This window comes from Gopherus flavomarginatus, chromosome 1, assembly GCF_025201925.1.
Source record: "Gopherus flavomarginatus isolate rGopFla2 chromosome 1, rGopFla2.mat.asm, whole genome shotgun sequence".
Classification (NCBI taxonomy): Eukaryota; Metazoa; Chordata; order Testudines; family Testudinidae; genus Gopherus; species Gopherus flavomarginatus.
This window is the reverse complement of record NC_066617.1, coordinates 320705517-320728985: the sequence shown is the minus strand read 5'-3', so window position 1 is coordinate 320728985 and position 23469 is coordinate 320705517. Positions and strand designations below refer to the sequence as shown.

At 43.5% G+C, this 23469-nt stretch overlaps 1 protein-coding gene across 3 annotated transcripts in view; it reads right to left on the bottom strand.

The window, feature by feature from the left end:
• Window positions 1–23469, bottom strand: part of CCDC169 (coiled-coil domain containing 169) — a 61243-nt gene that overhangs the window by 17842 nt on the left and 19932 nt on the right. For all 3 annotated transcript variants that reach the window (XM_050937340.1, XM_050937341.1, XM_050937339.1), the window contains exons 5-7: window positions 9845–9943; window positions 9577–9630; window positions 261–337 (exon numbers count right to left, since the gene is read on the bottom strand). In XM_050937340.1, the coding sequence (XP_050793297.1) occupies window positions 261–337; window positions 9577–9630; window positions 9845–9943 (230 nt within the window). The remainder of the gene's footprint in view (window positions 1–260; window positions 338–9576; window positions 9631–9844; window positions 9944–23469) is intronic.

Genomic DNA, 23469 nt, shown 5'->3' with positions numbered 1-23469 from the left:
ATGTAAGGATGCCAAAACCTTCTGTTAGGTTCCACAAAGGCCACTTACATTGTATGAGTACTGTACTATCATTCTGTAATAGTCTATGTTAGGTAATAAACTGATTTAAAATCAGTACCAAGAGTGATACGGACATCAATATTTTGTCAGTAAGATTATCTGCAGCAATCTTTATCTCGGATAGAGGGCTATGATAGTCAAGGGAGAGTATTTAGATAAATGTATTAAATCAGAAAATGGAGCGAATATGAAAGATTTACCTCAGTATCTGGTTTTCCTTCTTGATCCGTACTGCATCTGTCTTCTGCCTCTCAGCAATTTTAAGTGTAGCTGATGTCTGTAATGGTCAAATTTTTATAAAACAAGTTATCCTCCAAGTATATATGTTGTTAGGAAAGCAAAAATTCTCCTCACGTTGATTTAGAAAAGACAAGCACTATGACCTTGATTCAGCAAAGAATTTAAGCCCATGCTTAAGCACAGCACATGCTTAAGGTTATGTCCCACTGAAATCAACAAGACATAATCATATGTTTAAGTTCTCTGCTGAATCAAAAACTATATTACTTGAATCCATGTATTACTAATTAGGACAGGAATCCCGTATTTTCCATCTGCAAGCAATTTTCCCCTATGTATTGTCCTGTATGGGAAAGATAGAATAATGACAGTTATAGTGATTTTGTTGTGCTGTTGGAATTATGAAATTATTAAGTGAGAAGAGTGCAGCATTTACATCATCCCTGCTGTCCATAGAGAGCATTACTACAATACTGGGATATATAAAATCCAAGAAGCAGTTATAAAACTTTGGTAATAAAAAGCAAAAATGTGGGGAGAACTTAAACTCTCTCTCTTGTCCCTTGGCTCACAGATCCCCTTGATGCTGAGCTCCTCCAGGCTCATGTCCAACTGTCTCCCCAGAAATATCCTCTTGTATGAATTTCCATAGAATGGAGGGGGAAGCAACGAAAAATGCTTCAGGCTTACTTTGCAGTAATTTAGTGCTTCCGTGGCTGGTGGGTTGGGGTGTGCTTGTTGAAAACTGACACAATCCTGCCAACTTCCCAGATCCACAGAGCCCCCATAGAGGGGCTTTGTGGGAGCATAAGGCAAAGCAAGACAGCTGGCCACACTAGGGAGCCGTAGATGACTTTTTCTAAAAGCGCGGAGCCATGGATCTCTTTGATGCCATTTAAACAAAGCATACGGTTTGGATTATTTTTAAATCTTAATGTTATACTTTAAAATGTATGTGAATGCATTCTTCATGAGAGGGGAAAGAACCTAGCACAGCAAGGAACCACATCTGTGACTGGTTATAATACACTGGTTTCTAATGTGCTTCCATGTATGTACTGCATTAGACAACTACTCTCACTAACAATGTACTGGCAAAGCCTACTATAATTCAAACGAAGACACTTTCAAAGAATATACATGTAAAGACAGAGTAAGAGCTGCCTGGATTTCATTTATGGAAAGCACTGTTAAATTGTCTGCTTTCAGGGAGTTCTACTAAAGACACTGACTTATGAGAAATAATTTTTGAAGTTTTTTTTTTTAATTCTGTGTACCACTTTAAGAAAAAGGTTCTCTTAAAGACCTATCGCATTTCCCCACTGCTTGGTTCTCAAAATATTGCATTCTGCAAGCCACAAGGAAAGTTCCACTGGCCATCAATGTTCCATAGTGTGTGGTCTGAGAACCAGTCTTTTACGATGGGGAAAAAAAAAAAGTAATGCCTTTTGGATGAATATTAAATCTTGTGAAACCTTTACATTTATTTTAACTGTATCACTTAAAAAAAGATTAGCACCTTATGGAACGGACAACATAAACACATAAACACACTTAGAAGATGAATATACTTTGGAAAAAAAAACAAGGTAACAAGAAAAAGATACACCTCTACCCCGATATAACGCCACCTGATATAAGACAAATTGAGATATAACGTGGTAAAGCAGTGCTTGGGGGGGGGAGCGGGGCTGTGCGCTCCGGTGGATCAAATCAAGTTCAATATAACGCAGTTTCACCTATAACGCGGTAAGATTTTTTGGCTCCCGAGGACAGCATTATATCGAGGTTGAGGTGTATTTAAAAGAAACTATTTTTCTGAACAACAGCTTTTCCTTCCCGCCTCCATTCCCACTAACAGCTACAAGGGTGATCTCAAACAGGTATAAAAAAATTCTCAGGAAATGCATTCATTATGCTGATATTTTAAATAACTATTAATAAGAAAAAAGGTTCTATTGTATTTGATTTACTAAGCATACAGAAGAAGGCTAACCTTATAGGAAAAATAACAAAATGGAATAATCTATAGCTATATAGTTAAGAGAGAATATCTATGGAATTGATTGTTGTCAGAGAACAATGGTTCTCCTGCTGCTACATTTGCCCCAATACATATGGAATTATTGCTTGGTCATCCATGAGTGGTAATTCCCCCTTGACTTTAGCCTCTGCCAATTCCATAAGACAGATCTAAGACAGTGGGTTGTTTAATAAAATTGGGGAAAAAAAACAACACACACGTGCCAGATTCTTCTGCCCGTGACTGATTTTGACACCAATGGAATTACTCAAGAAGTAAGCACAACACAGGTGGCAGAATCTATTTCCAGTGTCTCGATTCAGCAAAGTATTTAAGCACATGCTTAACTTGAAGCAATGGAATTACCATGTGCTTAAACTTAGGCATGTGTTTAAGTGCCTAGCTGAACAGTGGCCTAAATTATTTAAGTACAAAAGAACACGCCACACTCATTAGCTATGTTTAGACATAATAACACTATTTCCTAACTTATGACTGTCTTCCTCCCAGAGTGTCTTCATGTTACCAGCCCCAGATTCATCAGCATTTACTGGTCTAACATCGCATATTTGTTTTCAGCAATTTTCCTCCATTCCCTAAGGCAGCAATGACTACACACAGTGAACCACCTGCCTGCTGTGCAAACACATGGAAACATTGCTAATTACAACCTCTCACCCCAGTTAGCTATACTGGCAATTCAATGACAGTCACTTCATTGTGCAGAGTTCTGGAGTATCATGTTAACCTACTACTTTTACACTATCTAAAAAATAAGATCTCTTTCAGAATAAGAGGTGCTATAATGTAAAGCTTTCAAGGTAACTTCCAATTTGTATGAAAAGCTCCTGTGTATTCCACAGCAAAATAATTTGTGGCAGAATAAATCCAACTATGCTATAAAATCTAATCTTTCATTTTATAAAACAATAAGACCTAGCCCTTACTACTGTGAATCTCTTTGAAATGTGAATTGTATTGTCATCCTGAGCTTGCAGACAGATGGCAACAGTAACTCTGAAAGGTGTGAAATGGCCAATTCATCTCAAAGCGAAGTTAATGCTGAAGCCTATGGTCGATACTGTTCACTATTTTGCTCTGTTCATTTCAGCAGAAACAATCAACTGCATGGTGATCTCGTCCGTGTTGGATGCAATAACGAATACTAAAGCAGGGATAATGGGTAGACCTGGGTAGGAAACTGTTTCCCTGTCCCACAAAGATTTTTAAAGAATCTGAAATATTTTCCCCACCTTGAATCAAGATGAAGAGCAGAAATCTTGAAAATATTCACAAACCAACCCCCTCCGCCATCCAAACAATTCCCCCCCGAATCAATTAAAATGTTTGGTTTCAATTTCAACCTTTTTTCTTAACCTTTTTTCAGTCTAATGATTTACATTTAATAACAAAAAATCATTTCAAACCAGAACCAGAATTTTTCATTAAAAAAAAAAAGTTAAAACTAAACATTTCAACAATTTTGAAATATTGTTCTTCTGCTTTGTTTGAGTTGGGAAATTTGTCAAACCTGACCTGGTTTTGCAAACAGTTTCTGTTTTGATTAATCAGCATTTTTCAACAAAAAGAGGATTGAATCGAAAAATTCCTGGCCAGCTCTAATAGGGTGAATTCTGGTTTCTGTCAAGGGTTGTTAGAGTTAGATCTACAGTGAATATGCTATATCTGTTGCCCAAAGTTAAGCTCTTAAATCTATAATTAGTCAACAAAGTAAAAGTGGCCTCACTATAGAGGTGCTGAGCATCTGCAGTTCCCATTAACTTTAATCGTATTTCTGGGCACTCAGTACTTCCGAAAATCAGAATCAGGACATTTTCACTGAGGTGTTTAAATATGGCTTGAGAAGCCTAAATTTAGACATCCAGGTTTTAAAATCTTGACCTAGGAGTTCAAGCTTCTCCTGTCCCCTCAAAATGTCAAGTCAGTGCTGTCCTTGGCATGACGGAGTGGTGAAGAAATGCAGTGTTTCACTTTTTCCTTCGTGTTTAGTGCTTCAGCTATCCTCATAAGGTGCCAATACCCCAAACCATCTTCCATTGCTTCTCAGGTATCAAATGTCTCAACTTTTCACTACCTTACTGTCATAACCTTCCCATGACAAATTTTACAATTTGTTACATCTACCAAGAGACAAGGTGGATGAGGGAATATCTTTATCACTAATAGAAGTTGCTCCAATAAAAGATATTCCCTCACCACTTTGTCTCTCTAATATCCTGGGACTGACACAGCTACTACACTGCATACATCTACCAAGGCATAAAATCAGTAGAAAACAAAAAACCGAAGATTAGATAAATATAGTATTTCATTTGATGATGTTAACTGTTTCCCTATTCACCCAAATTTTACATTGGTCTGCTCAACCCAGGGTTGTGAGTTCAATCCTTGAGGGGGCCATTTAGGGAACTGGGGTTCAAAAACAAAACAAAAAAAAATGGGAATTTGCCTTGCTTTAAGCAGGGGGTTAGACTAGATGATTTCCTGAGGTCCCTTCCAACCCTGATATTCTATAAGTATGGAAATAAGAAGTTAAAGGAAAGTATCCTGCCATTCTTTTCCACCTTCACGTTGTCTGCAATAATGTCAACAACATGCTCCAGTGCTCCATAAGGTACTCCTGAGGGAATTCTGTGCCAAAAAAATAAAAATTATGCGCACAGTATTTTAAAATTCTGCAAAATTCTGCAAATTTTGTCAGTAAATAAATGTGGGTCCAGCATGGCAGTGAAGAGCACAGGCCACTGGCTGCAATGAGGTGGGAGATCACCCTGAAGCCCCCATCTCCCTTAGTACAGGGATTCGGCAGTAAGGCTGCACCCAACCCTGACACAGTGCAAGGGCTGGGCCTGTCCCAGAAACACCCCGGGGCCCTGCCCCTTTGCACCAGGTGTGAGTGGTCAGGCTCAGCCAAGCAGGATCCAAGTGTGGAGGGGCTTAGTGGGGGGGAGATCTAGGTGTGGGGTGAGAGGTTTCTGTGTGGGGCAATCTGGACACGGATCACTCAGTGGAAGATCTGGATGCACAGGGGCTCAGCAGGTGGAGTCTGGGTGTAGGGAGATGGGACTCTGTGGTGGGGTTCTGGGTCTGGGGGGCTCAGTGTGAGGGTCCAGTTGCTGGGGGAGTGGGGCTTGATGAGATGGGAGTCCAGGTGCAGATGGCTGGGGTTCAGTAGGGTGGGAGTCTGGATGTAGGGGGCTTGTCGGGGGGGTCCAGGTGTAGGGGGGTAGGGCTTATCAAGATGAGGGTTCAATGGGCCTGCTTACCAGGGGAGCTCCAGCTGCTGCCGAGGGGACACTGTAGGCTAGGGTCCTGCTTCCACCTGCAATTTCCCTATCCCCTTCTCTTCCCCATCTCATCCCTCTCCCCCACTGCCTCATCTCCCTCCTCTCACTCCCATATTGCCCTACCCCTGCCCTATTCAACCCCTTTCCTTCCTCACTGCCTCTTCCCTCCACCCCTCCCCCCATTTCCCTCACCCCCTCTTACCCAGCCCCACTGCGAGCACTCACTGTTGCACAGAAAACAGGAAGGCTCCCAGCAGATAGAAGGAGAGCACGACTGGCACTAGGACTCAGGAGGTGGCCTGCAGAGTCAGTGGAGCCGAGACACAGCCTCTTTCAGCTTGGCAGCTATGCATGCGCTTGCAGAAATGGGGGGAGGGGGGAAGTGGCATGTAAACCTGTGCACCCTCCCATGCCTTGCCTCTGTTTGCAGGAGAATCACCCCCCTAAAACCTGTGCCCATGGTCTTCCCCATGCGCCCCCCACCCCCCCGCCCATACAGCTTCCCTGCCGTTTTCTGCAGGGAAGCACAGGAATTCTGCAGGAGTGGGGCATTTTCGGCAAGCATGCAGAATTCCCCCAGGAGTAATAAGGCTCTTGCTTTTGGGTATCTAATGGAGATGGAAGTAATATGTACTCCAACTTCAAACTTGCATACTAATGCAAAACCTTAACAGTGAGCTAATATGCTTTTATGTAAATCAACAGATCAGCACATCCAGCTGTCACAGACTTGCCTTTGGCTACACTGGCGCTTTACAGCGCTGCAACTTTCTTGCTCAGGGGTGTGAAAAAACACCCCTCTGAGTGCAGCAAGTTACAGCGCTGTAAAGCACCAGTGTAAACAGTGCCCCAGCGCTGGGAGCATGGCTCCCAGCGCTGTAAGCTAATTCCCTTGGGGAGGTGGAGTACCTGCAGTGCTGGGAGAGCTCTCTCCCAGCACTGGCGCCACGACCACACTCACACTTCAAACCGCTGCCGCAGGAGCACTCCCGTGGCAGCGCTGTACAGCTGCAAGTGTAGCCATACCCTGTGTGCATTTGGGAAGTTATTTTGCCTTCGCACTGCTGAGGTGATCCCTAGTGTAGATAAAGACAGTGGTGTGTAAAAGTGTTCGGTGACTGTGTTCATGGTCAACCCTAGACAAATCAATCCAATGCTCTGAACAGAATTAGATGGAACAGTGGTCCCCTAGTGGGGACTATGACCAGTGAAAATGACATTATCAACGAGTGGCTCAGTGGAGCTTGTCTTCTAATAAAGGTTGGAAGAACCTGTATTCAGCCATTTAGGGAAACTTTCATGTGGTTTCAAGACAGGTCACCTGGTAATGGTGATCTCTTATACCATACATCAGGGGTCAGCAACCTTTCAAAAGTAGTGTGCCGAGTATTAATTTATTCATTTTAATTTAAGGTTTCGCGTGCTGGTAATACATTTTAACATTTTGTAGAAGGTCTCTCTCTATAAGTCTATATATTATATAACTAAACTACTGTTGTCTGTAAAGTAAACAAGGTTTTCGAAATGTTTAAGAAGCTTCATTTAAAATTAAATTTAAATGCTGATCTTATGCTGCCTACCTGCTCAGCCCGCTGCCAGCCTGGGGTTTAGTTCACCTAGGCTGGCAGCGACCCCAGCTGGCAAGGGGCTGACAGCCAGAACCCCAGGCTGACTGCGGGCTGAGCGGGACCAGCGGCTGGGACCCCAGCTGGCAAGGGTCTGGCAGTCAGAACCCCAGACCGGCAGCGGGTTGAGGGGGGCCGGGACCCCAGACCAGCAGTGGGCTGAGCAGTGGTTCCGTCCACTGGTTCCTGTCAGCCAGGGTCCCCGCTGCTGGCCCGGGGTCCCAGTCCTGCCTACATAGAGTAGGTACCTCCTTCTTCCTGGTTCTGGCCCATTCTCTTCCTCTCTCTCTGCACTGAGCTGAGGGTGGGGGTGCACTAAGCACAGGGCTGGGGGTGAAGGAGCAGGCTGGGGGTTGGAGTGCAGGGTCTGGCCAGGAGCTAGAATGAGAGAGGGGGCTCAGGATTGGGGTAGGAGGTTTGGGTGTGGAGCGCTTACCTGGGCAGCTCCCAGTTGGTGCGAGGCGTGCAGGTGGGAACGTAGGGTGGTGTGGGGTGCCGAAGCTCCTGTTTGGTGCCTAGCGTGGGGGGTGCAAGAGTCAGGGCAGAGTCAGGGCATTGGGGGGCTAGGTATGTGTGGAGGGTGCAGGAGTCAGGGCAGAGGACTGAGGGGCATGTGTGGGGAGTGCAGGAGTCAGGGCATGGGGGGGCTGGGTATGTGTGGGGAGTGCAGGAGTCAGGGCAGGGTGTGTGTGAAGAGGGTGCAGGAGTCAGGGCATGGGGTGTGGGAGGGCTGGGTACGTGTGGAGGGTGCAGGAATCAGAGCAAAGGGCTGGGGGCATGTGAGAGGGGTGCAGGAGTCAGGGCATGGGGTGGGGGGGGAGGTGCCAGAGTCAGGGCTGGGTTTCGTGGGGGGTGAGTGCAGGAGGCTGGGGTCTGAGGAGGGTGCAGGGGTCAGGGCGGTGGGCTGGGGTGCTTCCAGTCCCTTGCCCTGAGCGATCACAGCAGGGGGCTGGAGGGATACGCCCTGATTCCACCCCCTTCCCCAAGACTCCGCTCCTGCCTCTTCTCTGCCTCCTCGGTCTGAGCAGCGAGGGTGCTGGGGCTCCTCTTCTCCCCTCTCTCACAAGGGCCATCTATGGCAGGGAGAGAGAGGAGGCGGGGCATGACGCAGCACGCTGGGGGAAGAGGTGGGGGAGGGGGAAGCTTGGCTGTCAGTGGAGCCTGCCCTACAGCAGCAGCCGGCAGGACCAGGCTTGCTTCTGCCCCTTGCCCCCGCCAGAGAGAGCGGTAGGCAGGGGGTGGAGAAGAGTGGGCTGGGCCAGACAGGATTTTTAATGGCACGCTGCTGCCTGCCGGGGTCCGGGCTGTCAGCCCTGCTCAGCCCGCTGCCGGGGTTCAGCAGTGGGCTGAGCGGGGCCAGCGGCGGCCACAGCATGCCATTAAAAATTGGCACACGTGCAATAGGTTGCCGACCCCTGCCATACATGGTGACCCTTGTCATTGTCACTCTTGTCAGGATTGTTTCCCTAGCCTTTGTTAGCCAGAAGCTGGGACTGGGCAAAGGGATGGATCACTTGATGATTATCTGTTCTATTCATTCCCTCTGGGGCACCTGGCATTGGCCCTTGTCAGAAGACAGGTTACTGGGCTACATGGACCTTTGGTCTGACCCAGGATGGCTGTTCTTATATTTAGCCAAAACAATGCTTTGGCTGAACACGTATTATTACATTTAAAAAAAAAAGTTGAAGTTAGACTGAGAACCATCTTAAGAACTGCACAGCATGCTACAATACAGGAATCTGAGTATATAAGACCTGAGCATAGTTCTTTACACCTGTGCCAGCAGGGACTAGATGCTATATAGGGGCAATGTAGTCAGTCCTTTGACAGGATATATACACTGGACGTTTATTCTTAAGACTTTCCACCACTGTTGCCATCAGCTCAATTCCACCCAGTGGATGTACAGGTATAGACTGTCCACGGACATTTAAACCTCTGTGCCATCCAACTCTGCTCAGAGCAGGGCTAGATGGTACAATGGTTAAAGCTCCAGTAGCCATCATGCCTTGTCTACTATAGTGCTCCCACCAGCAATATAATGGGTGGGAAATTTTAAGTCAAGAAGTCTGGTGTAAACAATGTCAGAGAGAGAGATGACAGACAGACAGACTTCCATCACTTTCTAGCAATCGCTCCAGCTAACTGAGGCCTGGCTCTGATGGGAACTATGCCTGGCTTTCCTTGGCTGGAATAAAACTCAGATTTGTATGAAGGAGAAAAAAGAAAGAAAAATAAAGAGTTAAACAGTAATGATCCTTCAAGTACCAGCTTGGGACGAAAAAGATGATTAGGTTGCAAAGTTTTTGTTACTTACCTGTGAGATCTCTGCTAGATACATGCGCCGTTCATCATTAGCCCTATGGTAAGCCTACATTTTAAAATAATGGGTAAATGGTTACAATCAAACAAAACAATTAGCATGGTTAATCAAAAGGGAAGGAACAAACATATGTACCACCCCAGGACTTTTTCATTCTAGGTTTCATGGAGTCATTACATTCTCTACACCAATGCTTTAGACATTTCAGACAGCATAACAGCTTCTAGAAAGGGCTGGTTAGAGCGATATGGAAGTAACAGACCTTTGCTTCTTGTTCCAGTCTAAGCTCATAATCCTTTAGTTGGTTCTGGAGACTTCTCTTTTCCTCTTCTAGTTGTTTAAGAAGCTGGTTTAAGGAACCCTGCAATTGCATAGAAAATAAAATCAATAGGTTACAAATATTCCTGTTCTGAACAATGACAGAGGTTGTTATCACAATCTAGATTCTGAGTTGCAGTCTTCAAGATCTGTGTGCTTATGCTTAAGGCTACGGTTTTGTCACGGAGATGGTGGAAATCATGGAATCCGTGACTTCCAAAGACCTCCGTGACTTCAGCCCTGGCGACTGGGAGCTGCAAGGTCCCGTTGCCTCCTGCAGCAGCAGGGAGCTGTAAGGTACCCCTGCTGCCAGAGGCAGTGCGCCCCCAGACTCTCAGCCACCATGGGCAGCTCCCCGCCGCTGTGGGGGATGTGGGAACCCACAGAGATCCCCACCACCTGCGGTGGCAGGGGAATCCTGGCAGCTCCCTGGCCACCGCAGGTGGGGGGTGGTGCAGAGGGACCCCCGCAGTCCCTGGCCACCATGGGGGCTAGGGAGACCCCCACATCTCCCCACTGCGGTGGTGGCAGGGGGATTCCCACAGCGCTCCCTGCTGCTGGGGAGGGGGCAGAGGGACTCTGCAGCTCCCCTCCGCTGCTGGGGGCAGGGGGACTCGGGAGCTCTGAGTGCCCACAGGTGGTGGGGGGCCCAGAAATCCCAGCCTCCCCGCAACTGCCCAGTCCTTTCCCATTTTATCATGGATAAATTTAGTAAAAGTCAGGGACAGGTCACAGGCTTCTGTTAATTTTTCTTTATTGCCCGTGACCTGTCCCTGACTTTTACAAAAAATATCCATGACAAAAATCTTAGCCTTAATTATGCTTATGACTCTCTTGTTGTTAATATGGCTCCTGCTGATTTATGCCGAGACAGACATTACAGATCACCATCAATTTCACCATCTTTAAATGAGACACATTTGGTTTTGGCTTTGTTACTCTCAGCAGTTCCACTCTGCTCAACTGCATGGGGCCACACAGAGTTGCCCCTTACCTGTAACCAAGGACTGGCCTCTGGGCTGCAATTCATCGGGTTGGAGGTTCCAGCTCACAAGTGAACCTACACTCGGAAACTACTTGCCAAGGCAGCAATTGGCTTTGCTTGGGGAACTACATGTTCTAATTTGAGATAACTCACAACAATCCAGCTCTAAACCAATAACCACAGAGAAGGTCTGTATCTTTTGTGTACTTATATCTAGTATCAAGTTCAGGGGAAAGGGCTCGGGGGGAGAATTACTTGGATTATCTGGTATTCACATGTTATCTTTTCACTCTATGCTGTACTCACCTGGTATGATTCTGATACAATTTTGTGGTCTAGTGGGCAGTGCTCTGGATTAGGAGTCAGAAGACTTGGGTCCTATTCCCAGCTTTACCACCCACCTGCTGTGAAACCTTGGGCAAGTTACTTTATCTCACTGCTCCATGTCTCTATTTCCCCTTGCATCCTTTGACTGTCTGGCCTATTTAATCTGTAAGCACTTCAGGGCAGGGACTGTCTCCTGCCTAGCCTGTGGGACCCCAATCTCCATTGGGGCCTCTACTCACTACCATAATACTAATCATTTTTCTCACGCTGCACAGCATATGCTGCAAATCTTCTCTGCCATTGTGATAGAGCTAACTGATGCAAAGAGTGTATGCTGAGGATTTCAGAGGATCATTAGGGTTGGTCACTACCTAATACTCAGAGGCGCATGTAGTGTGGGGAATAGAAAGTGGTAGTGTCTGTAAGGTAAAGCCCCACTACTTCCAAATCGATGTGATAATGGCTCAGTTTCACATAAGACTGAGCTACAAGGGAGTTTGGTTGACTGATTAGCAGAAAGCTGGCTCCCAGTATGTGACAGTAGAGAGTCCATGGATGGGGCCTCTGTAGGATGCAGTGTTATAGACAACATATGGAAGTAATTCCTCCATATTTGGTCTGTCCTATCCTTGAGTTATGGTGTCACAACAGGCAAAGAAGTTTAGATTGACAAGGACCCTCTATTGGGTACAGTAATGTTAATAAAGCTGCGTCCCTTCTTTTCCACAAAAACGTTCCTGGATGCTATTAAGCTTTCCCTGTGAATGATTTTCATTAAAGTCAAGAATTTATAATGGTTTGGCGGAAGGTGAAGTGCTGTTAAAAGCTGCCAGCACGCTGAAATAACCCCTCCTGCTGATTTTAAAAAACAGAAATTGACAGCAGATCCATGGCTTTCAAGAATGCTTCACCCGTGGCTGAGCTGCTATTAACTTTAGTTTTCTATTATGACAGATACATTGGAGAAGACATGAAAAACCATTGTTTTAAAATTGAAATTGGAAGTCAAAACAACCTAGTTGCAGCTGAAACTCTGTTGCATATTACAAACCTCTCCCCATTATAGGATCTAGGAGCCTACAGAGTGTTTACATTCAACCCATTTGAAGAGAAAAAGAATAGGAAAGAATGAGGAGGAAATTTGACTAACTCCAACTAGTGCCATATTCTATTTCATTATTACATCTGTGCTCCTATAGAATCAAAGAAGGAAGAGAAAGAACAAACCTTTACTCTGTCAACTCTAGGAGACTGAATTTTGGTTGGAAGAAAGTTTTAATAGCCATCTCTACCTGACAGCATTTTGGGGTGTGTAACCACCTGACATACTTGTAACACGCTTTGTTTGTGTCCCACACAAAACTCCTCCCAACAGTAGATGGGAGTTCTTGCTACTGTTTTAATTGTTCTGAGCAAGTCCAAGCATCACCACATGCCCCTGCACTGGATCATTCTATAGTGCTGGTGTTGCAGCTATAGCTGCAGCAGAGCAACTGAGTGTCTCTTCTGGTCAAACTTCTGAACTATGTGGCCACTTGACCCTAGGGATCAAGTCTTCTTGAAGCCCCTCACTGAACACAATGACATGTACATACTTCTAGTCCCATAGCAGGCACTTCTAGTCCCAAGCCAGAATCTTCTTAAAGATCACTGTGTTCCAGTACTCAGTTTGCTTTTGGATCTGAGATAATTTCTTCTCAGAAGTTAAACTACAGTTGAGCTAGCAGCTGACCCAAGGCAGATGCCAGGACACTCATTGAAAAATAGTTAGATCCAATCCCAGGTAACCCAGACTATTCAGCACCCCATTGCTTTTGACAGGTGAATGCATATCTGGCCCAGCAGTGCAAAGAGAAAACTAAAGGCTTGAAGGTGCATCAAAACAAGGCTGGTAGCTGCATCTTCACATGTGTTTGAACAGATGCTAGTTCCTGGGTGTCTATGGAGACTGAAATGATCCTTGACAACAGTAAAGCCCAAAGAGGAAGGAGAGGGCACCTATGTCACAGGAGGTATCAGAGACATTTGCTGGACTGTTGGGAGATGGAGAAGTCATCTACACAAGATACATATTATGCTATGTATTATTTGTACTTTTCTTCATGGCCAAGGGCTAGGCCTACATGAACACTACCACTGCTATTAAAGAACAAGCAGACAGTCACAAGTGAGGGCAGAAATCCCTCTCTTACTTCAACTCAGTCACTTGGACAGACACTGCAGGACCCTTCCTCACATCCCCTGACATGACAGACCAAAAAAAAACAACAAATCAAATGGCTTGCCCTCTGCCAAGCCCCCACCAGCAGTAATCCGATCCCTCAAGCTCAGTACAGGGGCCCACCCAGCGTCAGTTACCATCACAGGAGGTAGATTCTGCTGGAGCATCTCCCCAGGAGCAGCAAAATAAAGTCCATGATTTCTGTTCTGGTGACCTTGGTGCTCTACTGAAATACGAACGATCACCACCTTCAAACTTCTACAGACAGCTAGCTCTGCATTTTCGGCTCTTCAAGAACAAATCTGGCTCTCTGAACAAACAGAAAATGCTCTGAACCTCCAGGGCACTTTCTGTTTTGGGATAAGATGCCAAACCAGACTGCAGTTGTCAGTGAGTTATAGGATTTGACCCCATCTCCCATAATTCCTTTAGACAATCCGAATGCTTGCACAGTTTCCCACAAAGTATCACTTCCAGGGCCTGAGGAATAGGTAGCTCACAGATAGCAGTGCATTTAGTGCAGGGGAGAACTGCACCCAAACCAGAAGGGTTAGTGTTGATGCACAGCACTGTTAAGTTGCAACACTTCAGTTCCCGAGTGTAAACAAGGCAGAGTTAAGGTTTCCCAAGCAAATTTTATTTTAGTATTTCCTTACTTTCGGGCACTCCACTCTGCATTCGTGTAACATGCTTTCTGAAGGGATTTAACTCATCTACATGTCTTAAATAATTTTTCAACACCAACTCAAAGTAATTTGCTGAAAATAATTTTCCAAAATGGTTCAGTTTCCTACTATAACTCTAGCTCATACTTCTGGTAGTACCCTAATTCTTATGTTTTCTACCCAAAAAAAGTCTAGAAAAAAATTCTATAATATATCTAACGTATTTATGTGACCCTCATCACTGTAGTATCTCACAATCGTTGACGTATTTATCTTCACAATTCTTCAGTGAGGTAGAGAGGTACTACTAGCCTCATTTTGCAGATGAAGAAATGAACCAGAGGGGCTAAGTGATTTGCCCAAGGTCACACATGGAGCCTGTGGAGGAGCAGAGACTTGAACCCAAGTCCTAAGCTAACACTCTAACAATGGGATCATCCTTCTTCCATAATAGAGAACTATTTGCTAGACAAAATACTTATGTACTGCACACAATGAACACTGAATAAGGCAAGCTCTTGCTGCAGAGCTCTTCCTTCTTGAGCACACACTTTGGGTATTAGATGAGGCAGGGAACCAAGATAGACTACATGTGTTTACTTATGTGAAAAACCTCTCTAGATATTCAAACACTGAAAGAGATGAAACAATGTTTCAGAAAATGGACTGAAGAAAATTTAAACCAGTAAAACTTCAAAGATATTCTAAGCGCTAACTCTGCTAGAGCAGATCATAATTTACCTTCAACTCCTATCACATAAGGAGTAACTGAAGAAGCAACTGAGACCTTATCTATGGTGCATATAGACACAAGTGTAGCTGCACAAAAAAAGAGTCCAGCCAAACTCCTAAGGGGTGTGTTCACCTTCAATTAACTCTCTGAGAAAGGAGAAGATAAAAACTCATTGAAACAGATGCAACTCAAGAGGCTTATAGCAATGTGAGCCGCTCTCTGTACAAAGAAGTGAAACAGCACAAAATGAGAAGCAAACAGCTCAAAGAACACAAACACACAGCACAGACAAGTCTCAGCAAAAAAAAAACAAGGACTAGCAAGAGCCCACAGGAGAACAAACCCTCTGAAGGGAACAGAAACCCAGTCTACCTGTGACAGACTCCACTAAGGAGAATAAAATAACCCAGATCCACCTGTGGATAGTAAATTGCCTAAGTAGCTGGGTGGCAGCTAATTAGGTAAGGAGCATCTGGGCCTAAATAAAGACTTATGAGGACTCATTTACTAGGTGCCAGAGTAGGAGTATTTCTCAGGGGAGCTGATTAGAGAACTTGCCAGACAAGGAGAATTAGGAAAGGTGTTTCTGGAGGAATAAGGTTCCCCAAGGAGCAAAGCCATAGAGAGGCTTGATTCCAGCAAAAGGATCTTACCAGACAGCGGTCAAAGGGCTAAGTCCAGTGTTCTAGTGATGAGCTGGGGAGCGCTAGTTCAGTGGTTTGAGCATTAGCCTACTAAGCCCACGGTTGTGCGTTCAAGCCTTGAAGGGGCCATTTAGAGAACTGAGGTAGAAATCCGTCTGAGGATTAGTCCTGCTTTGAGGAAGGGGTTTGACTAGATGACCTCCTGAGGTCCCTTCCAACCCTGATATTCTATGAACCTATGCAGGGGCTGTGAGTCCAGAAGAAACAACCCTTCAGCAGGTGATGCCTAGAGGGCTGAGTCCTGAAGAGTTTCCTGGCCCTAAGAGGGCCTTACTGGTGAAGAGGCTGGATGGAGGGCCTAAGATTAGCTTGCTAGAACACTGCAGTGAAGGCTAATTTGACCATTAATGACTGCTTCTTGGAGTAGGTAGGCCTGGAACCCACAAGGGGAGAGGCATTTCTTGATTTAGTCTTAAATGGAGCACAGGATCTAGTCCAAGAGGTCAATATGACTGAACTGCTTGGTAATAGCAACTATAATGTAATTCAATTTAATATCCTTGTACAGGGGAGGGGGAAGATACCACCACAGTAGTATTTTACTTCAGATAAGGGAACTACATGAAAAATGAAAAAGCTAGTTAGACTCAAATTAAAATGAAGTCACAAAAGTGAAATGCCCGCAAGCTGCATGGAAACTTTTAAAAACACCATAATACTGGTTCAAATTAAATGTATACCCCAGATTAAAATAATAGTAAGAGAACCAAAAAAAAAAGCCATCATGGCTAAACAGAATAAAAGAAGCGGTTAGAGGTAAAAAAGCATCCTTTAAAAACTGGAAGTTAAATCCTACTGGGGAAAATAGAAAGGAGCATAAACTGTCAAGCGTAAAAGTATAATTAGGCAGACCAAAAAAGAATTTGATGAGCAACTAGCAAAAGATTCAAACTAATAGAAATAATTTAAATACATCAGAAGCAGGAAGTCTGCAATCAGTGGGGTCACTGGACGATCAAGGTGCTAAATCAAAGGAGCACTTAAGGAAGACAAGGGGCATTGTAGAGAAGCTAAATTAATTCTTTGTATTAATCTTCACTGCAAAGGATCTGAGGGAGATTCCCACACCCGAGCCATTCTTTTTAGGTCCAAATCTGAGGAACTGCCCCACACTGAGGTGTCAATACAGGAGGTTTTGGAACAAACAGATAAATTAAATAGTATTAAGTAAGGCTGTCAAGCGATTAAAAAAATTAATCGCACTATTAAACAATAATAGAATACCATTTATTTAAGTATTTTCAGTTGTTTTCTACATTTTCATATATATTGATTTCAATTACAACACAGAATACAAAGTGTTCAGTGCTCACTTTATATTTATTTTTGATTACTAGTATTTGCACTATAAAAAAAATAGTATTTTTCAACTCACCTAATATAAGTACTGTAGTGCAATATCTTTATCATGAAAGTTGAACTTACAAATGCAGAATTATGTTAAAAAAACACATTAAAAATAAAACAATGTAAAATTTTAGAGCCTGCAAGTCTACTCACTCCTACTTCTTGGTCAGCCATCACTCAGACAAACAAGTTTGTTTGCATTTACAGGACATGATTCTGCCCTCTTCTTATTTACAGTGTCAGTGTCAGTGAATAGGTATTTGCATGGCACTGTTGTAGCCGGTGTCACAAGATATTTACATGCCAGATGTGCTAAAGATTCATATGTCCCTTCATGCTTCAACCATCATTCCAGGGGACATGCGTCCATGCTGATGACAGGTTCTGCTTGATAACAATCCAAACCAGTACGGATGGACGCATGTTTATTTCATTATCTGAGTCAGATGCCACCAGTAGAAGGTTGATTTTCTTCTTTGGTGGTTCGGGTTCTGTAGTTTCCGCCCTGGAGTGTTGCTCTTTTAAGACTTCTGAAAGCATGCTCTGCACCTTGTCCTTGTCAGATTTTGGAAAGCATTTCAGATTCTTAAAACTTGGGTCGAGTGCTGTAGCTATCTTTAGAAATCTCACATTGGTATCTTCTTTGTATATTGTCAAATTTGAAGTGAAAGTGTTCTAAAAATGAACATGTTGGGTCATCATCCAAGACTGGTATAACATGAAATATATGACAGAATGTGAATAAAACAGAGCAGGGCGGGGTCATACAATTCTCCCCCAAGGAGTTCAGTCACAAATTTAATTAATGCATTATTTTTTTAACAAGCATCATCTGCATGGAAGCATGTTCTCTGGAATGGTGGCTGAAGCATGAAGGGGCATACGAATGTTTAGCATATATGGAACGTAAATATCTTTCAATGCCACTACAAAAGTGCCATGCATATGCTTGTTCTCATGTTCTGGTGACATTGTAAATAAGAAGAGGGCAGCATTATCTTCTGTAAATGTAGACAAACTTCTTTGTTTTAGCCACTGGCTGAACAAGAAGTAGGACTGAGTGGCCTTGTAGACTCTGAAGTTTTACATTGTTTTGTTTTTATGTGCAGTTATGTAACAAAAAAAACTACATTTGTAAGCTTCACTTTCACAATAAAGAGATGTCATTACAGTACTTGTATGAGATAAACTGAGAAATACAATTTATTTTTTTAATAATTTTTACAGTGCAAATATTTGTAATAAAAATAATATACACTTTGATTTCAATTGCAACACAGAATACAATATATATGAAAATGTAGAAAAACATCCAAATTATTTAATACATTTCAATTGTTAAACAGTGTGATTAAAACTGCGATTAAATGCGAATAACTTTTTTATCATGATTAATTTTTTTTAGTTAATTGCGTGAGTTAACTGAGATTAATCGACAGCCCTAGTATTAAGCTACCAGGACCTGAAGGTATTTACTCAAGAGTTCTGCAGTTTCATATTTTAGTTCCTTCAGAACTACTATCTGTGGTATGTAACCTATCACATAAATCATCTTCTGTATCAGATGGCTAGAGGATAGCTAATGTGACAAGTTTTTAAAAAAGGCTTCAGAGGCGATCCTGGCAATAACGAACGTAAGCCTAACTTCAGTATCAGGCAAACTGGTTGAAACTATAGTAAAACATAAAATTTTCAGACACATAGGTGGGGAAGAGTGAGCATGGCTATTGTAAAGGGAAATCATGCCTCACCAATCTGTTAGAATTCTTTGAGGGGTCAAAAACATACGGAGAAGGGTGATCCAGTTAGGGTTGCCCCGTGTCTGGTTTTTGACTGGAACAGTCGACAAGGGATCCTGGTGGCTCCAGTCAGCACCACTGACCAGGTTGCTAAAAGTCCAGTTGGTGGTGCAGCAGGGCTAAGGCAGGATCCCTGCCTGCCCTGGCTCCATGTGGCTCCCACAAGTGGACAGCATGTCCCTGTGGCCCCTAGGTGCAGGGGTGGCTGGGAAGGCTCCACATGCTGCTCCGGGCTCAAGCACCACCCATCATTGGCTGGGAACCATGGCCAATGAGAGTTGTAGGGGCAGTGCCTGCAGGTGGGGACAGCGCGCAGAACTGCCTGGCTGCCCCTGTGCCTAGGAGCTGGATATGCTGGCCATTTCTGGGAGCTGCTTTAGGTAAGCGCTGCCCAGCTGGAGCCCGCACCCTGAATCCTCTCCCACACCCCAATTCCCAGCCCTAGTCCTGAGCCCCATCCTGCACCCAAACTCCCTCCCGGAGCTTGCACCCCACACCCTCTCCTGCACCCCAACCCCCTTCCCCAGTCTGGAGCCCCCTCCTGCACTCTGAACCCCTCATTTCTGGCCCCACCCCAGAGCCCCCAGCCAGAGCCTTCACCCCCTCCCACACCCTAATCCCCTGCCCCATCCCAGTGAAAGTGAGTGAGGGTGGGGGAGAGCAAGCAACCAAGAGAGGGGGGATGGAGTAAGCGAGGGTGAGGCCTCAGAGAAGGGGTGGGGCAGGGGCAGGACCTTGAGGCAGGGCAGGTTGTTTGGTTTTGTGCAATTAGAAAGTTGTCAACCCTAGATCCAGTGGATATAGTGTACTTGCACCTTCAGAAACCTTTGGCAAGGTGCCTCACCAAAGGTTTTAAAGCAAAGTAAGCAGTCATGGGATAAAGGGGAAGGTCCTCTCATGGACTGGTAACTGGTTAAAAAATAGGAAACAAAGGGTTAAGAATAAATGGTCAGTTTTCAGAATGGAGAAAGGTAAATAGTGGTGTCCCCCAGGATCTGTACTGGGACCCAGGGTTGGATTTAGGGGCAGGCGACCCAGGTGTGCTGTTTTTATTTTTAGCGAAAAAAAGGAAAACAGAATGTTTGGAGTAACATGTTTCAGGTATTCCATATGTGGATTCGTTTTTCACTAAACTCCTAGGATGTTCTGGACCTCTGTGGAATCTTGCGGAAACTTCCAGACTTTCTGAGAACATTTTCCTTGAATTTTCTATAATGTTGTCAGCCATGCTCTTGTGGGTATAGACGGGCTGGGGCATCGCCAGTCAGTCAGTGAGAACAAAGTGAAGTGAGAGCGCAGTTGCAATATTGTGAGCCTTGTTTTATTGTGTAATTGTGAAAATGTACTTGTGTTTTAAGATTTGAAGAGTGTAAGTAGTGACTAATAAAGGACATAGATATTTATTGAACCCCTACCTAAGCAACAATATAAAAAAAATACTGTTACTTCTTTTGCCATGCTTAATATGTAATGTTTGATGAGTTTCTAAGATTGCAGAACATAGCCTTTTGCTCTCCATGATACTGTCTATTTTCCCCCATAGAAAATAAAAGATGCCCCCAAAGAAGCCTTCAGGAGCTCAGTATAGGAAGCAAAAAGCTCAATTGCAATCTAGTTTGCAGCAAAGGGAAAATATGATGGGAAAATATCTGAAACAGAATAATATAGACCGGGCATTAGGCAGTAGCAATCATCTCAGCGCAGAAGAAATTGAGGAGCGAAGCGTAAATTATGGAAGTCTTAATACTAAAGAATTAGCAGATTTATCTGAAGATAAGGAATGGAGATGTGAGGAAAGTAACGGAGAATCGTCCAGTTTTCCTTGTGCCATAAAGGAGAGTGACGATAAAGAAGAATGTGACTCACATGAAAAAGAGAGTAATAACAAAGAAAAATCTGGTTTACATGAAAAAGAGAGAAACGATAAAGAAGAATCAGCCTTGCATGATGACAGAAACAGCAGTGAGAAAAATTGCACACCACAAATTGATATATCAGATCCTGCTTTATGGCCGATAAACTGTGCCGATATTGATAATACAATTTTGAACAGGCCAGGCAAAATCGAGGATATGGCGTTTCCAGTAAATAAGCAAAAGTGCCCGTTCTCATAGTCACACTGTGAAAGAGTGCTTGAGAATGTGAGAAACTGAATTGGTACTGGCTAGTGTGCTCAAAATCAATTGACAAGGTGTTCTGTTTTTGTAGCAAAATATTTGACAAGAATGCCAAATTGTTGCTTGCACTTTCCAGGTACAATTACTGGCATAACTTAGCTGATGCTCTAAACCAACATGAAAAGTCACCTAGCCATTTTACAGCCTACTCCAAATGGATGGAGTCGACTTCAGGCTCAAGCAGAATAAATGCATAGACACATAAAAACAGTACATTCAAGGAATGGGCTTGAGCATCTGATCTCAATTATTCTCTTCCTTGCAGAGAGTAATCTGGCTTTCCGGGGGCTTGTTGGATAAGTTGTTCACTGAACATAACAGTAATTTCCTTAGTTTGGTAGAGCTCCTTGGAAAATATGATGACGTCATGCGTGAGCACCTACACTGAGTAGTTTGTAAAGAAGCTCCATTACTGCAGGCTTATGATGCCCTGATGGAACTGGTGCAGTCGAGTAAAGCTGAGGCTGAAATCTGATATGAGGAGTAAAGTCTGGCAAACCAGTTGTGGTTTGGCATGATATCCTGTTCCAAGTAAATGTTGTAAACAAGGCATTAAAAACTCAATCGATGGACATCACGACTGCTACTACTTTGATGAGAAGCTGCCTTGACTTTGTTGTGGCCTACAGCGAGAATGGATTTGAAGATACCATCTCTGCTGCCAAAGAAATGGCGGAAAACTTAGGAGTTGATTCTGTCTTCAAGGAAACTTGTATTCATTGGAAGAAGATACATTTAGGTTATGAGGGCAGAGATGAGGTGATGGGAAGCTTAGAAGAAAAATTCAAGAGGGAGGGCTTTTTGCTCTCTTGTTGACACTGCTTGAATGTCCATTAAAGAAAGGTTCAGACAAATGAAACACCACAAAAAGACCTGGGGGGTTTTGTATGACCTTAGTAAGCTGCCAGTGGACAGGAAAACAGTCTTGAACAGTTGTATGGACCTTCACTGGACAGAGACACGGGGAATGTTCAGATGTCAATGATTAAGACTTCTATGTTGAATTGGACAAAATATTTGTCACATTTTGCCACATGGGAAGCACTCTCCACTTCAAGTTCTCCAATTGATTCATGATGCAGAGCTAAAGGACATTTTGTCTAATGTATGGATAGCTTTGAGGATTCTGTTCACACTGCCAGTCACAGTTGCGAGTGGTGAGTGCAGCTTTTCGAAGTCCAGGCTCATTAATATACATCTTCTATTGACCAACTATGGCTAACGAGAGTTTTCTATCTTATCGCTTGAAAAGGCCATTGGCTAGTCTTTGGACCTCTCCGATGCTGTGCTTCATTTTGTGAGGGCAAAGGCAAGAAAAACGACCTTCTGAATTAAAGGACTAGGGGTTGATATTCTAAGGCTGTCACCAACTGTAACACTATTTAATGTTTGTCCACCCAATGTGGGTGCACTGTTCAATTTCTTGATGTTAGTACATTTCAGTTATTCTTAAAATTAAGTTTCTATACGCTTAGATGAAACTATTTTATTTGCTTATATATGGCATGAATAAATATAGATTTACAGATCTTACCGATCAAATTTATCGTCTTATATGACAGGGATAAATCATGCATGCAAATTGTGCATCAAAGTCATGAAATGGACTACAAATGCAATAAAAATAAAGTATTCAAAAGTTTAACAAATGGAGGCGGGGCAACGAATACACTGCTTGCCTGAGGTGCTATTTGGTCTAAGACCAGCCCTGCTGGGAGCAGTGCCATTCAACATATTCAGAAATGAAAAAGGGGTAAATAGTGAGGTGCCAAAATTTGCAGATGATACAAAACTACTCAAGATAGTTAAATCTACAGCAGACTGTGAAGAGTTACAAAGGGATCTCACAAAACTGGTTGACTGGATGACAAAATGGCAGATGAAGTTCAATATTAATGAATGCAAAATACAGCACATTGGAAAACATAATCCCAACTATATATACAAAATGATGGGGTCCAATTAGCTGTTACCACTCAAGAAACAGATCTTGGGGTCATTGTGGATAGTTCTCTGAAAACATCCGCTCAATTTGCAGTAACAGTCAAAAAAAACTAACAATGTTACGAACCATTAGGAAAGGTATAGATAATAAGACAGAAAATATCATTATGCTACTATATAAATCCATGGTATGCCCACATCTTGAATACTCCGTGCATTTCTGGTTGTCCTATGTAAAAAAAAAAAAAGATATATTTTAAATGGAAGAGGTACAGAGAAGGGAAAAACCATGATTAAGGATGTAGAACAGCTTCCATATGAGGAGAGATTGAAAAGACTGGGACTGTTTAGCTTAGAAAAGACATGACTAAGGGGGGGATATGAGAGAGAGCTATACAATCATGATGGTGTGGAGAAAGTGAACAAGGAAGTGTTATTTACCCCTTCACATAACACAGGAACCATCTATCACCCAATGAAATTAATAGGCAGCAGGTTTAAAACAAAACAAAGAAGGACTTCTTCACACAACGTACAGTCAACCTGTGGAACTCATTGCCGGGGATGCTGTGAAGGCCAAAACTATAACTGGGTTCAAAAAAGAATTAGATAAGTTCATGGAGGATAGGTCCATCACTGGCCATTAGCCAAGATAGTAAGGTAAGCA